Below are 14,635 nucleotides of genomic sequence, written 5' to 3' on the forward strand. Positions count from 1 at the left end.
ACTCCAAAACTAACATCCTTAAAATATCATGGTTCTATTCTGAAGAAATAGGTCTGATAATATTATGCTCAGCCACTAGTATTAGTTTATGGACTCAGACCCCCACACACACACACAATGTTTACATTGCTTTATATCAGGGGTTCTCAACCTGTGGTGGGCGCGACGTCCTTACAAGGGGGGCGCGAAGGTGGCCATTTTTGAAAAGTTTCTTACACCAGTATTAGTGAAATTAGCTTACATTGCTGGCTAAAGGGGGGGGGGGGCGCGGACGTACCTTTGTTCGTCAGGGGGGCATCACAAGTAAAAGGTTGAGAACCGCTGCTTTATATGATTAATGTATTGTGCAATCTTTGTAGAAACAAGGATATAATTCTAGCTTTATCTCCTCACCTATCTGTCAAATAATCCCAGTAAAACCAACAGTTTAGGACCGCAATAAGAAGTTTAAAGGACAAGTTGGGTGCCATTTTTTTTTCTAATGGCTGGGTAATATACTCAGTGCAATAAACCCTATCATAAACTTTCAGTGCTAAAAGGTTACTTAGAAGCTCAATCTTACTTCTTGCTGTGCTCAAGCAGTTTATAATTTACGATTGTTTCAAGACTAAATGTTAAGAGAGCTATAAACAATACCCTAACTGTATCTCTAGTTTAATTCCGCTAACTGAATTAAATTCAATTATATTTAAGATACAACATTTTAAAACATGTTATGAAGGCATCCTTCTGATATCAACACCGTGCTGTACAACTATCATTATAAACCCTAAATGGTAAAAGTGTCATTGATAACCTTACTCTTCCATTGTGGTTAGTACAATAAATATGGCAGAAGAATGTATTTGTAGACTGAGAAAATGCAGTTACATGTCACAGCACATGCGTTATGTCCCTTGCACAAGCAATGCAATCAAATGTCCAGTTATCTGGCATAAGGCAGTCTCTTCTCAGAAACTGTACTTAAGAAGTTTCAAAAAATATAAAGGTGTATCATTAACAATACTAATCAATCTGCTTATCAAATAGCCTAATTTATACCTTGGAGTTGATCGAAACATGAGGGATCGACCCCTTGAACAAAAAAAGAATGATAATAATAAATACACATGCAAAACAATTCTGGGGCAGTTTAGCACACAGAAGTGGTAGTTCTTTCCCCCCATAATAAACGTACCAAGAATTTCTATGTACGAGACAATTGCTTTCACAGTAATCCTGAGTCATATATGCGTGTGTGTACGCGCACACAGGGGTGCATGCATGCATGCATACATAATTTAAGGTGATTTATATGCATATCCATTTGTACCATCTGTGCATGTGTAAATCCACCTGTGCGGGGATTCACATCAGAGTACCGATCATTTATTGTCTTGTTATCTGTTCACAAATGCCTGGTTAGTATAGGATGTCTCAAATGTAGACAAAAACACACTTAATAACCAAAATGCATGCTCCTTTCCAAATTGCTGCAGAATAAACAGCACTACTTGTGCAACTGGGCACGTATGCATGCATACACAGATGCAAGTGTAACGCTGACGAGATGTCTTCTTCTGCCTATATGTGTTTTATGCAAATAAACTGTGTACTTTAGTGGATACAAGAATGTGTTTATTTTACATAATCCCTGTGCTATATGCCTTGTCTGTATGCCAAACAACTTATGGGAAAATTTACAGATATTACACTGTCTGCATTTCAGAACTGCAGAAATTGGTTTTTTTCACGTCTCTGTAAGCATCTTGCATCGGCATGTTACGTGGAAAAAGGGCCACAAACCAAATCAACTATATACATGCATGTACATACAAAGCAACAATGACTAAATATGCAAAAGGAAACAAAAAGGTGCTGTAATATTTTCTTAGCTTTACTTACTGGCTGAAGCAAGTTGATTCCATGAAAAACACTGGATGAAAGCCCCTCAGAAGCCAGATCATCATTATCATCTTCCATGTTATCATTGCTGTCAGAAAGCTCACTCTCAGTGTTGCTAGTTGAATAGGAAGAAGAGGTAGTCATGTCTGACTGCATCCTGTCCTCCCACTCCTCTGAACTAATAGTGGCCTGCAAGATGATGTCATACTTATGAAAGAAACGGCCTTTTTCTTAGGATACAATTTGAGATGGTTTTCAAGCCAGCAATTTGAAATAAAAATCAGTAACTCGTCCTTTTAAAAAAAAAGTAAGCTTTCTTAATGTACTTACAGGGGAGCTCACTGGATCACTATATTTTCTCATGTATATCAGACAAAAAGCTTACTACTCCTTGCTAATGTGTGGCAAAGGTCACAAGCACGGTTAGCATTAATGGCTACCTTGCAATACTTCATGCCTCTAAGCTGAAAAGGAAGTGTGATCCTGTGTGACTTTACCTTTACATCTTAACAGCTCGATGTGTCAATGCCCTGTGCATCTGCAGCGCAAATATAGGTATTAAAGGGTATCAGGCACCAAGACTGAGAAAACTGCTCAATGTAGCAGAATTCTCTGCCCTTTTACTGCCAACAGATATTGAAACAGCATTGGGTTGCATGGATGTCAACTAAACTAGCGCTGCGAGGAGCCACAAATGCTGTGGGCAGATGTGCAACATTTTGTTGTGACCACTGCTCCATCTGCAACAAATGCCTCTTCGCAACATTAATCACAACACACTGCCTTAAACTAGAGCCCAGCCAGACCCCCCCTCAGACTGCTTACCTTGCTGCCAGCATCTGGAGTCCTGTTACCAGCCTCATTCTCAGAAGAACTCACCCCACTGGTCTGGGTCAATTTGTTCCGCAAAGCTGGGAGCTTCAACTGCAGGAACCTGGCCCTGCCGGTTCCCTCCATGCCTCCTTCTCCGTTTGCCTGATTTGTGCCGACTCGGCGTCTACGCCGAAGGGATGTCCCTGAGCTTGTTTGTCTTGCATCGAGTGAGCCTGGGTCACTGGCAGAGGATTCTTCATCCTGTGCTTGCTGCTGCTGAGACAATACTTTTCTGGGTGAAGCATTGAGAGAAGCACTACGTAAAGACAGGCAGGGGCTGGGGGGAAGGGATGCTCCAATGGGCAATGATGGAGTACCAGCTCCCTCACCAACCACAGTTTCTGAAGCTGGAAGCACACTTTTGGCTAGGGAAGTACGAGGAAGTTCTTCATCTTCAAGATTATCTGGTTCACTCTCTGGACCTGAGTCAGAAGGATTGTAGTTGGATGAGTTGGACACAAGACCAGCATCTGACAAGTTATCCTCATCTTTCTGGTCGCAAGTGTCTTCCGACATTGAGTTTCTATCGGCCTGTCTCCCAATATCTGTTATATGGGATAGAGACAAGCAGCAAGTTGTTTCAAGGTCAGAAGTTGAGCTTTTGTCATGAGAAGATGAAAGGCTAATTAAAGCACTTTGTGAACGCATTATTTTTTCTACAGTTTCATCCCTGTTGTCATGACTGTCTATGTTCACAATCTCAAACTTTCCTGACAGCGAGTCCTCCTCTGTGCTGTCTCTCTTACTGTGGTCACTTTTGCTGTGGGTACCTGCATTAGTTTCACAACCAACTTTGTCTACACAAGAAACACAACTCCTTTCTAGATGAACACAACATTTGTCAGGTCTTCTAGCACTGGTTTGTGCATCTGAAATATCTTTGATTACATTAACAGGGTCACTAAATGCTTTAGTGGCTACCCTGTGGTCAACATTGTCCTCAGTGTTTCTCCGTTCCTGCACTATCGGCTTCACCACTCTCTCATTCTCCTTGCCCACCTCCTTGACCTCTGCTTCTCCCCTGAAAGCACTGCTGAAACTCTGCACCTGATCTGCAATCCTGACGTTTTTTTTGTTGCACCTCTCACTGCCTGGTCTTTCCCGTTGGCAAGGAGAGCGAGAATGTGATGCAGACCAAAGAATTGACTGGCCTGGCAGAATGTCTGGTTTATGCAAGCCTCCAACACTGTTTGCACTCATTCTTGGAGGTGAGAGGCGAGAACCAGGAACCTCTCTTCGATGGTGGTGATGATGATGTCTGCTGCCACTGCTGTCTAATAAACCCTCACCTGACAAATGACTGCTGTTGCGCTGTCTTTTTCTAGATTTCCTGAACAACAAATAAGGAACAATAAAAACCAATTGTGTGCAACTAAAACTGACCTCAACTCACAGACTTAAATCTATTCTTAAATATTTCATACCACAAATTCACACTATGTTAGTGTTTTCGCCAGAAATAATTTACCTTAACTGTGCGATATTCTCATCTTTCTATAAGTATTCTCTCACACACTCTTGCACACATGGACATGCACACACACGTGGGTTAAATGCTATTATGTTAAATTTGTTTTACATTCAAGACATATTCAGATGTTACATAAACTGCCTGCCTTGTGGCCAGTGTTTTAATCTAAAAGTGTTAGGTTCTAATTTTAACACTTCACAGACACCAACTTGAGCATAAAGGAAGGTTTACTTTGTAATATAAACTGATAAGACACTATGCTTAAATAAATATTTAAAAAAACCCACTAAAAATAGCACGTCATGCAGATAGATGCCAGAACAGGACAGAATTTATGCTGGATAAAGTCTCTAAAAAATGTCTTTCCCATTATTGATCTTTTTCTCAGTGCAGTGTATTAAGCCCTACCAAAGCATGCAAATGTGTGCAGCATAGCATTTTGCTGATAAAGGTGTCACACTGTTCACCGAGATGAAGAAAACTGGTCATCTTTATATTTTGTGCTGTCAAAACAAGGAATTCAACAAAGATGAGAGAACTACACATACCGTTGTAAATGGCCACCCCGACGTGGTGGCTTCAGTGAGAAGTGAGCAAGCACAGTTTGTGAATGAATGAGGCCCAGCAAAAACATGAGGCTGATGGGAACCATGACCTCTGTTAATGCCAACTCCTTCAGGTAAGAAAAAAATAGCACAAATGTTTTAAGTGTATTTTAACAGATAATCAAATATACAAACTGCATTTTACCATAGGATGGATCTAAATTCACAATTAAAAATCATTCTTTAAAAGTAACTCCGAAACAAGTTACAAATGACTTCCATATGCTACAATTCACTTTTACGTGTACTTTGGAAGCTTTGTTCTGTGTCTTTACTGATTAGAGATTCATGAATATTCCTTCATCTCCCTTGTACAAATGTGGCATCCACATTCAAAGTTACTTACATCCTCAATAATGCTACCATCAACATTTCTGAAGTAGACTGTGGTTGTAACAACTTGCATGATATACAGGAACAGCAAAGCTATGAACACCTTCCATGATGTCTGACGCACCCACCTGATAATAAAAGGAAATACAGGTACTCAAACAGACATTAAACAGCGTGTGCAACTGCTACAAAAAAAAAAAATTCAGAAATATATATTTGAATGTATAAATGTATTTACACCTGTGCCTTCGCAATCATTTGTGTAAATTGTAATGACTAATATAAAAAATTCTGACAATCACAGGTTAGGTGAATATGTTATTACATCAAGGAAGAAACAGAAAACTTACCATCTGTAATAGAAAGGAAAGAAGAGGACCCTAACAAAAGCTTTCCTTGTAATGTAAATCCATGGCACTTGAGGCTTGGTCTTGGTAAATGTTGAGCCTGTCAACAGCATTGTTGTCTTGTCAATCAATATTTCAATTACTAAAACTATGAAATCTACAGAAATATCTCACAGTTCTTTCATTTTTTTCATTTATACAATCTCAGAGGGTTATAGCACTGGAAGTACCCATCACCACACACACACAGACATCAAACTTTTGACGTGATGTTATTTTACAACTATACCTAATTAACATATGGTCCCAACTGGCTGTACTGTTCACAATGCAAATAAATCCAATTACAACGCTTACATGTGTTGTTAAATTCTTGTATCTTGAATTTCAATTAGTGATTACAATTGAAAAAAAAACTCTAGACCTTTAAATTCTATATAATATGTTGATTTGTATAGCGCTTTTCCCCACCGTTTAAGGCAGACTTAAAGTGCTAGGCATGACTGTCCACAGTTCATGGCAATAGATGAAGCAATAGTAATGTGGAACAACAGTCTCACATTATAACTGTTTGGTTAATACAACTTCTTTCTGAACACAAGAGAACTCATCAGTTTTCTAGATTAGTCCATTTTAACAGCCATCTGTAGCCCGGTGAGTGCTGAGACAGATGCACCGTGGTTGTATCTTTGTGACCTTTGTCTGTTCCTGCTTATAGCTGATAGACACAGGCCACACTATCAAACTACATGATGACCAGTTCTGATGATGATGATCACTGATGTTGAGAGTGATTTTTACCTTGTTTTCTGACAGTGGTGCGGGGTTGATGTCGTAAGGCAGACTTGCTGGTGGAGAATAAGACAGCTGAGATTCGGACCAAGCACAATGTTTTGTTTTTGTTGCTGATTTATCTGATATAACTTTTGTCTGTCTGTAACCTCTTGTCACTCTTGAATCTATGAAATTTACCAGCTAATTGTTTTAGCAAGTAACCTGTTCCAAGGCCCGTGCTGATCTCAGCGGCCCTGAGTTCAGATCAACAGCTCAGAAAGCCATTGTGTCATCAGTAGGAACACAGAATAGATCAACAGACACTTGGTCAACAGAGCTGAAATCGCCAGAAGACTGCTGGTATCAACAAAGAAGGAAAACTGCATGAAAATTTTAAAGCAAAGGATTGACTGTGAGATCTTCAGAAGAAAATGTTATGCAGAAAAGACTGGCATTCAATGGAAAATCCAAAAGTAGCAGAAGAAAAATAAAAGTCAAACAGTCCTGCACAGAAACAATGCAACAAAAAAAGCACTGGCCTACACAGCGGGCGCCAAAAACACAACTAATAAAGATACAAAAATTCCCTCATACCTGCTAGGCAAAGGGACATCACTCCAGATATCAGTATGGAATGAAAGATTTCCCGCACAAGAAGTCTATAGTGGTTCAATATTTTTTGTTTTTAGACTGTTCTTAAACTGAGGTGGACCTATCCAGAAGAACAGTTTGCATAGCTGCACATCCATCACTTACCTTGCCAGAAAACCTATATGTCATCTGTGTTTAGCATCAAGCCCCTAATTAAAAGCACCTATAAAAGGTAAAACAAATTCGAAGTCAGAATCTTACCTCTTATTAAATCCACATCAATAAATTCAGTTTTCAAACGGACTGTTTTACGAGGAGCACGATGGACACTAGCAAGGCCCTGTGACAGAAAACAAGCATTCTTTGAAGGGAGTGGGAGAAAATTACATACAAGTCAAAGTGTTATAAACTGATGGAGTATTTACTTTCAATACCTGACCTCGCATATGAAAGAAGTGCAGCACTTGGCAAATTTCAAATTAAAATTCTGATCAAGAACTGTAAATGACAAAATGTTCACACATACGGAAAAAATAGTAATACTTTAGAAAAAAAATGGTCTCACATTTTAATCATTTAAACCCTTAAACCTCTTTGCACTGCATAAAAGTACAAGCACAAGCTAAAACAATGGTTTAAAATTGAAGACGGTAATAATAACAGTGGGTGATATTTGTTTTTATTATTGCTGCTCTCAAGTAAACATTAGACCTAGAAATCAATATATTTTTGGAAAGGAAAAAGTTTGAACTTGGCAATAAAAGTAATAAAAATTGCCTACTTTCATGCTGGTGACAGTAATAATCCAAGAAAATTCACAGTTTCTATCAAACAAAAATCAACACATCCACGTGGACTAGAGGCCTTCATCAACATCATCGGGGGAAAAAAACATATCTTCCTCAATTAGCAGAAAACAAACTGGCACAAACATCTTCAAAATTGTTGGCAAAGTCACTGTTAACAACAGATTCTTCACTGGTGTCACCAACAAAGTCATCCTCTGTGCAAAAGCTTGATATGTCTCTCTTTTTTTCAAGAAAAAAAATCGCACAACTGCTCAGAACAGATTAAAAATTTCAGGAAGAAACATATTTTACCATAAATATATTACCGGAGAAACAAACTTTCTGATTGGTTGGTTTTAACGAGGTCAACTAACAAGAAAGCTTTCCTTGGCTCATATAATAAATAATGGCTCATCATGCTAAGAGGGTTAAAGCATGGAAAAATAAATCTGGACACTCAATGGACAAGTAGGTTTTCTACAGAGTGTGCCCATCTAGTAGAATGCAGCATAACAATAAAACTGGCAATTTCTTGGCAACAAATTTACACAAATCATTTGACACAAAATATTATGGACTAAAGAGAACAAACTGTGACATGGGCTGTTTTCAAGATACATGTATTAGTTTTTAGTTGCTTGTTTCTATGCTTTCTTTAAATCATGTGCTGACCTTCTGGAGTTTCTTCTCCACTGATTGCTCCCACAGTTGCTTGTCATAAGAGCCAATCTGTTACAAATTAAACATTCTTTCATAACAGGCCTTTACACTGAGGATACAAAACAGAAACAAGATATATGCAAAGGTAAACTGCAATCGCTGACATGAAATGCATATTAATTTACAAAATTTTTCCACTGAACACTTGGGAAGTTTCAATCATATTATCTGCATTAACAACAAATTCATTCCCTCACAGTGAATACATGAGTGCATGCACACACACTCCTACCGCTATCCATCTACCCACACAAACATACAAGGAATAGTCATTATTGGTATCTCATGAAAAGTTGTGCCACTTGTAGAAAGTTTTATGTACCTCTTTTATATTAGTCTAGTATACAACTATAAATACTATAATTCTGACAATAAAATTTGTGTGTATTATGCCTAAATAGTCAGAAGTAACACTTAACATAAGCACCTTAGGTGTTCCTACCTTTTTTTGATACCATGCTATGGCATTGTGAATTCTTTCCATTCCTCATATGCCACTGTTGTGCACAATGCTGAATGTTACTTGCAAACTTCTGAGAAAGAAAAAAAGTCTGATCATGAATGGAAGAATGGAGCATTTATCTTGATAGCATTTGCCAAAATGTTATTTAATTATTTTTTACTTCCTGGGTGTCTGCAACAGAAGCCTTTATTTTCAATTCCTGAGTAAATGTTTTCAAAAATGTGTGATGTCTCCTTTTTCATTATTGATGACCATGAAGATGTATGAAATTCGAAGCAGCTCTAGGGACATGGTTGCAAGATTATTGTTCTGGTTTTCTACTGACAGCTTCTCATGATACTGAGGTCAAAGGTCTGCCACAACCACTGAAAACAATGTCTTTTATGCCTCTTTTAAATCTGTCTCATCCTCTAGCCCACTTCTACCTTCAATGCTAGAAATCTTCCCACCCTCTCTTTTGCTGTGCAGAAACACAAGCAAAAAAAACAAAACATTCTGATAATTTAGTCAAGGCAAATGTTTGGTTTGTGCATATCATACCCTCAGTGTTCAGTCAGTAACATTAATGTAGGCTTTTAACAGCATACAAGACAACAGATGATCATCTTCCTATTCAGTTTTTGCAGGAAAGCAACAGGCAAATGACTCTTTTAAGTAAATTACTGCTGAAAGCTGAATTAACTCAAACTATTTATGGTAATATATGTTATTGTCTTTTTTTGCAAAAAAGCTATCTTAGATACAAGAGGCATATCATATGTTCTACGTAATATGCACTAATGGATTACAGTGATGTGATATGGCAATCTGGTCACCAGCCAGTTCACCCCACTGCTAAGTCATCTCAGCTATGTCCATTTTCTCCAATATTAGTCCTCATTATTATTATATGCAGAGATGTCACTCTTTGGGTACTCATTTAGCTTGAAGCACATCTGGCTACAGTAGGGCACTGACACCAATGTTGTCAATTGTAAAACCCACTTCAAAACAATGTTGAAAAAAGTGCTGTATAAATCCACATTACTGTTATTCTTCATATAATGCTCAGTGATGATAACAGTAATTTTTTTGCACAACAAGGAATGCCATATAGTAATATATTCCATGTAGAAACGTTATTAATGTCATATTTATTGTATATTGGCTCAGGGTGATCAAGTGACAGATGTACTCTGGCCACTTAATGCTGGCTGTCAATTTAGCCTAGACTTTATTTTGACAGTCGTTTGTTATTCTGTAGTCAGAGATTCAAATTTAATATCATCCCAGGCTCAAAAAGTCATTTGTCACATCAATCGTCCAGACCAGTCTTTGGAGCCTGGGATGATAAGTACCATAGTGAGACACATTCTCTGCATGCAGCATTTTTTGTTTAGTAAAATGGTGGCTAAACATATTTGCATGGCTCTGTTTGCCTATAATTGTTCAAATAACATATGTCTTTTTTGGAAATATTTGATGTTAATAGCTACTTGTGTCATCCATGATTGATTTGTTATTTGGGCTGAGATAATTCCTCTTTTTTAGTGTTGGGATGATATGGGCATAGGACGATTTGACTCGGACTGTGGGAAGAAATGATCGGCCCCCAGCAACCATATAATTTTCGTAACAGAATAAATAAATTAAATCATACTTTCTTTAGTTGATGCTTCTTCGAAGGATCTTATCATCTGCCAATTCAAAAATATGTATACATTTCTTCTGTCTCATTATTAATATACTAACATTTAACTAAATGAACTACGTATGGCTGCGTTGTAATTAAAAGGCAACTAATTGTGTTACCGCTAACGGAGTGATAAGATACAATCTACGGTGGTTATCACAGTTGAAAAAAATATTTTTCTCTTTTTACCCCCATTCCGACTCCAAGATGAAAGTTTCAGGGTAAACTTCGAGACATTTACTGAGAAAGATGAAGAAATAAAGAAATGGCTGAGTACCACCAGATGCTCATCTGGCACGATCCTGGATAAACTAGAAATACTCGCCCTTCATCGGTCAAAACACACAAGTGCGGGCGCGTGCGCTTCTATCTAATCCCATGAGACGCAAAACCATCTTTTTGTTGTCTTCATGATAATAAAACAATCCAAATTTTTCATGGCTAAATCCTGGCGTCACAGCTGCTTATGAAAAACGTATTTTTTCACGCTAACCGAAACACATAACTCATTAACTGGTCAATCCACTACGTTTCAACTCTTCCTACTCGTCTATTGTTCAGCTATTTGGTTTGAATCTTTCAAGATTCCATCATAGAAACAACAAATAACAACCAAACCTTTCTTTGGAATAGCTCCAGGGTTGTAACATTCAACAAAATACGCTTTGGCCGAGCAGCACTCCGCCAGACTTCCAGCCAACCCAACTACAATGGTTATCTGCGTCATCCGGGCACCTCGGTGTATTTTTACTTCCTCACGCGCCTAGAGAGCTATTTTCGGTAAATTCTAGACGGTAAATACTTGTAACGACAAATCGGTTTGATATTCCCGTTTGTGCTAAGCCTGTAACGTAAAAACCTACTTCCATGGAATCTTCCAGATCTTTTAAAACGCATAAATAATATACAAAGGAAGAGAAATGTTTATTACACGATCATGTAGAAGCATGTCACATTCGTGGTCGGATAACAGGTGGGTTGTGTCTTGGGTTGGATCGATGACTGGTGTAACAGTCCTATTTCGAACCAAGATGGATCTCTGCGTCGTCAAATACGTTTTACTAATGTATGACATTAAGATACACGCAGTCTATTATTTATCACACGCTTAAATTCGATCGGCACTTCACAAAAGCATGCAGCCATCGAAATGACGTTATAAGCTACGATCACGAATTTGTATTCCACGTCCGTGCTACCAGCCTACCATCTGACCTAAATGACTGCTCCAGATCACAAACCTTTGTATTCTGCAGGCTCTGGATAGAAGAAAATAAAAAAAGACTGTGAATAAGTGGTGCGCTGCCGTTGGCTTGAGATCTGTTTCTAATAGGCCCCCTGATACCCACCTCTTTAATTTATTTCCCTTTATAATTGTCTGCTGGTATAAGCTTCTCGATCTGTTCCTCCGCCAATGACAGAAGCAGCCTTGTTTTACTTTTTGTTCAGCGATAAAAACATGTTGACACCCATGCATGTGCCATCTATTTATGGCTCGTTCATGGGGAACAGCCTTTGTCTAAAAATGTGTAGCGCTCTAATAGTGCTCTACGTTACTTGGTTTTGTAGAGGGTTGTGGTCGAACGGCTCCCAGGACTGTCCGTTTCTGTTGATTTTGGAGGGAAAGTGTTACCACCTCGAAGCGATTTCGCACTGTCTGTAGGGGGGTGGGTGAGTGGGTCGCTGTCTTGTGACGCCGGAAGTGTTGCCTATTTCGTTTGTGCTCTATTTTCCTGTTTGTGATAGGCTTGTCAAGTATGTTCTGATAGTGTACTGTGCAGGCGCTCTCTTACTTGATCCCCCATTTTAACTGATAGCTACTGCTGCAGTTATGGATTGTTTTAAAGACAAAACTATTCAACTGGATGTGTTAGGCAATTCGCCCCCCAAAAAAACACACACAAATATAAAAATATAAAGGAAAAAAGTAAATTATAGCACATAAGATTCAAAAGAAAGAAACATCTTTTTTAAAAATCTCAGCTGAAGTTCGATTATTCGTTAGTTTTTCTACAGCAAAGACAACAATTTTGTTGACTTACTGGCTTTTGCGCGTGGTCGTTTGATTTCGCTGACGATGCTGACGCTTCGCTGGCTACTTTTCAAATCAATCGCCTACCTGCACGACTGTCCCTTTTTCCACACCTGCTGCTTACGTAATAGCCAGCCTTGAACCATCCCACCTGTGGCTACTGGACCTATTGTTATACCCGAAGTTATGATCGTTGCCTGACGATTTGGTTGGTTGCGGCGATTTCGACCTATGAGGGAGGAGGAGAAAATCGGAAGGCCATGACCAGACAATAGGGGATTCCATTGCTGTCACGGGGAGGGGGGGCGTTCAACGGGGAGGGGGGTACCTTTAGAGTTGAAGGGGGCTATTTAATTGGCAAGTGAGAGGTAAGAGAAGGCAGGCCACCCGCCGAGTAACACTGAATAAAATCTACAGTTGTGCGGCGATTTCATCTTTGTTGTGTTCTTATGCGACTAGCTCACCCCTATGTAGAAATCAGGGACCAGTTAGTTACAAATGGTTCAACAATGCATGCTGAGCTAGTGAGTGAACAACACAATACAGGGCAATGTTGCTCAGGGTTATGAACATGTAACAGAAGAAAATCAATGTCGTGAAGGTAAGCTACCCTCCCCGAATCGACAGTTTTCAGTTTAGAGAGTTGCTATTGACTCATATTTAAACCAGTTTAATGCCCTACAAGCTCTGCGACTTTTTCCGAAAGTCTCTGGCTTGAACTCGTCACAATTACCCTAAATTTCGGTAAATTTAAAAAAAGCGCACCTGTATATAATCCGCACTCACTAAGTTTTAAAAGTCTCTATTTTTTCACAAATAAGCCGCAAATTTCTGACCAATGCGACAGGTATAACGTCTCTGCTAATATATACAACTTGTTATTACGCCGATCGGTGACACTTTTTATGCTATTTTCATCAGGTGATGAAGTTTTGAAGAATATAGAACATACATTTCGGTGCAGAAGGAATGCTTCACCCATGATCTTAGCATTCCCGAGAGAAAAATGCACGCTAGGGGCTCGTCCTCAGCATGTCAGTAAACAATGGGTTGGACGGGGAGGGGGTCGCACCAGTCTGGGTGCAGTTTCACTCAGTTTCTGCAAACATTGGACGTCCGAAAACAAGTGCACATAAAGCTCGGTAGCATTTTTTTCATTCATGTTTGATTGCTTTTTGCTTAAGGGGTATCGACTTACGGGATAGGTACAACTCCGATAGCCCGTTATGAGCATGAACTAAAATGCTTTGAAACAACAACAAAAGGTCATCGAGTACGAATTTAGTTGTCGTGGAACAATGAACCTGCCAACGGGGTAGCCATTACTTTCACACCACTCGGTCGTGCTTTGCGTACTTCGATATTAAATTATTATGGTTGTTGTAACTTAAATGAGGAAGTAACAATCGCCCCAATTAAGGTCCATTGTGACTTGTTGACAAGCTTGAGGGCCCTTAGGGGATTACGTGCCAGTGAAGAGGTGTTGTACCCTGTATGTGGTAGGAGCGCAGAGGTGTTGTAAGTGGGAGACAGCCCTAAGGGGTTAGATCGTTAGAGTAAGCCAAGCGCGACCAGAGGTGTCAATAAAGTCAACTAAGAGAGTGACACCTCAGGGGCTCACACTGGTTGACGGAGAGAGGGGATAGTGACCTATCCACCTCGACACTGCAGGTGGGACGGAGTGTCAGTAGGGTGGTCATTCTTTTGTCGATGTTGGCTACTTGATTTGTTGGTGAGTGAGTGACCAATGGCATCCCTTGTATGTGACGTGCGAATGCGCAAATTAAAATAGGGAACAGAGAATCAGCAGGACACCTCTCTGCACGACGTCTGAGTGGACGGAGTGACTTCAGCATCTCTAATTAAGGCGGAGGGCAAGACTCGGGACGAAGGACGCTTTGGTTAGAGAACCTTCAGCAGGGGGAGAACAAGAGAGTGGTTGCCCTATGTTCTGATATGTCCAGATGCTTTAACCTAATATTTACAATATCCAAGTTTACACGAAGTGATTGGAAAAAGGAAAGAATGAGTGGATGATTTTGAATATATGTGAATGAGAGACACCCTATATTTAATGATAAG

At 39.4% G+C, this 14,635-nt stretch overlaps 1 protein-coding gene across 5 annotated transcripts in view; it reads right to left on the reverse strand.

Moving 5' to 3' along the window:
* The window catches only part of LOC112560993 (putative homeodomain transcription factor 2), a 32,578-nt gene that overhangs the window by 12,499 nt on the left and 5,444 nt on the right, over nucleotides 1-14,635 (reverse strand). For 3 of the 5 annotated variants that reach the window (XM_025233099.1, XM_025233096.1, XM_025233100.1), the window contains exons 1-10: nucleotides 11,140-11,277; nucleotides 8,829-8,919; nucleotides 8,339-8,395; nucleotides 7,140-7,218; nucleotides 5,517-5,613; nucleotides 5,180-5,294; nucleotides 4,777-4,901; nucleotides 2,710-4,087; nucleotides 1,885-2,073; nucleotides 1,042-1,074 (exon numbers count right to left, since the gene is read on the reverse strand). In XM_025233099.1, the coding sequence (XP_025088884.1) occupies nucleotides 1,042-1,074; nucleotides 1,885-2,073; nucleotides 2,710-4,087; nucleotides 4,777-4,901; nucleotides 5,180-5,294; nucleotides 5,517-5,613; nucleotides 7,140-7,218; nucleotides 8,339-8,395; nucleotides 8,829-8,870 (2,115 nt within the window). In that variant the 5' untranslated portion in view covers nucleotides 8,871-8,919; nucleotides 11,140-11,277. Of the gene's footprint in view, nucleotides 1-1,041; nucleotides 1,075-1,884; nucleotides 2,074-2,709; nucleotides 4,088-4,776; nucleotides 4,902-5,179; nucleotides 5,295-5,516; nucleotides 5,614-7,139; nucleotides 7,219-8,338; nucleotides 8,396-8,828; nucleotides 8,920-11,139; nucleotides 11,278-14,635 lie in introns of those variants that run through there. The other 2 variants (XM_025233097.1, XM_025233098.1) reach the window with 2 other exon arrangements.

Source organism: Pomacea canaliculata, linkage group LG4 (genome assembly GCF_003073045.1).
Source record: "Pomacea canaliculata isolate SZHN2017 linkage group LG4, ASM307304v1, whole genome shotgun sequence".
NCBI lineage: Eukaryota > Metazoa > Mollusca > Gastropoda > Architaenioglossa > Ampullariidae > Pomacea > Pomacea canaliculata.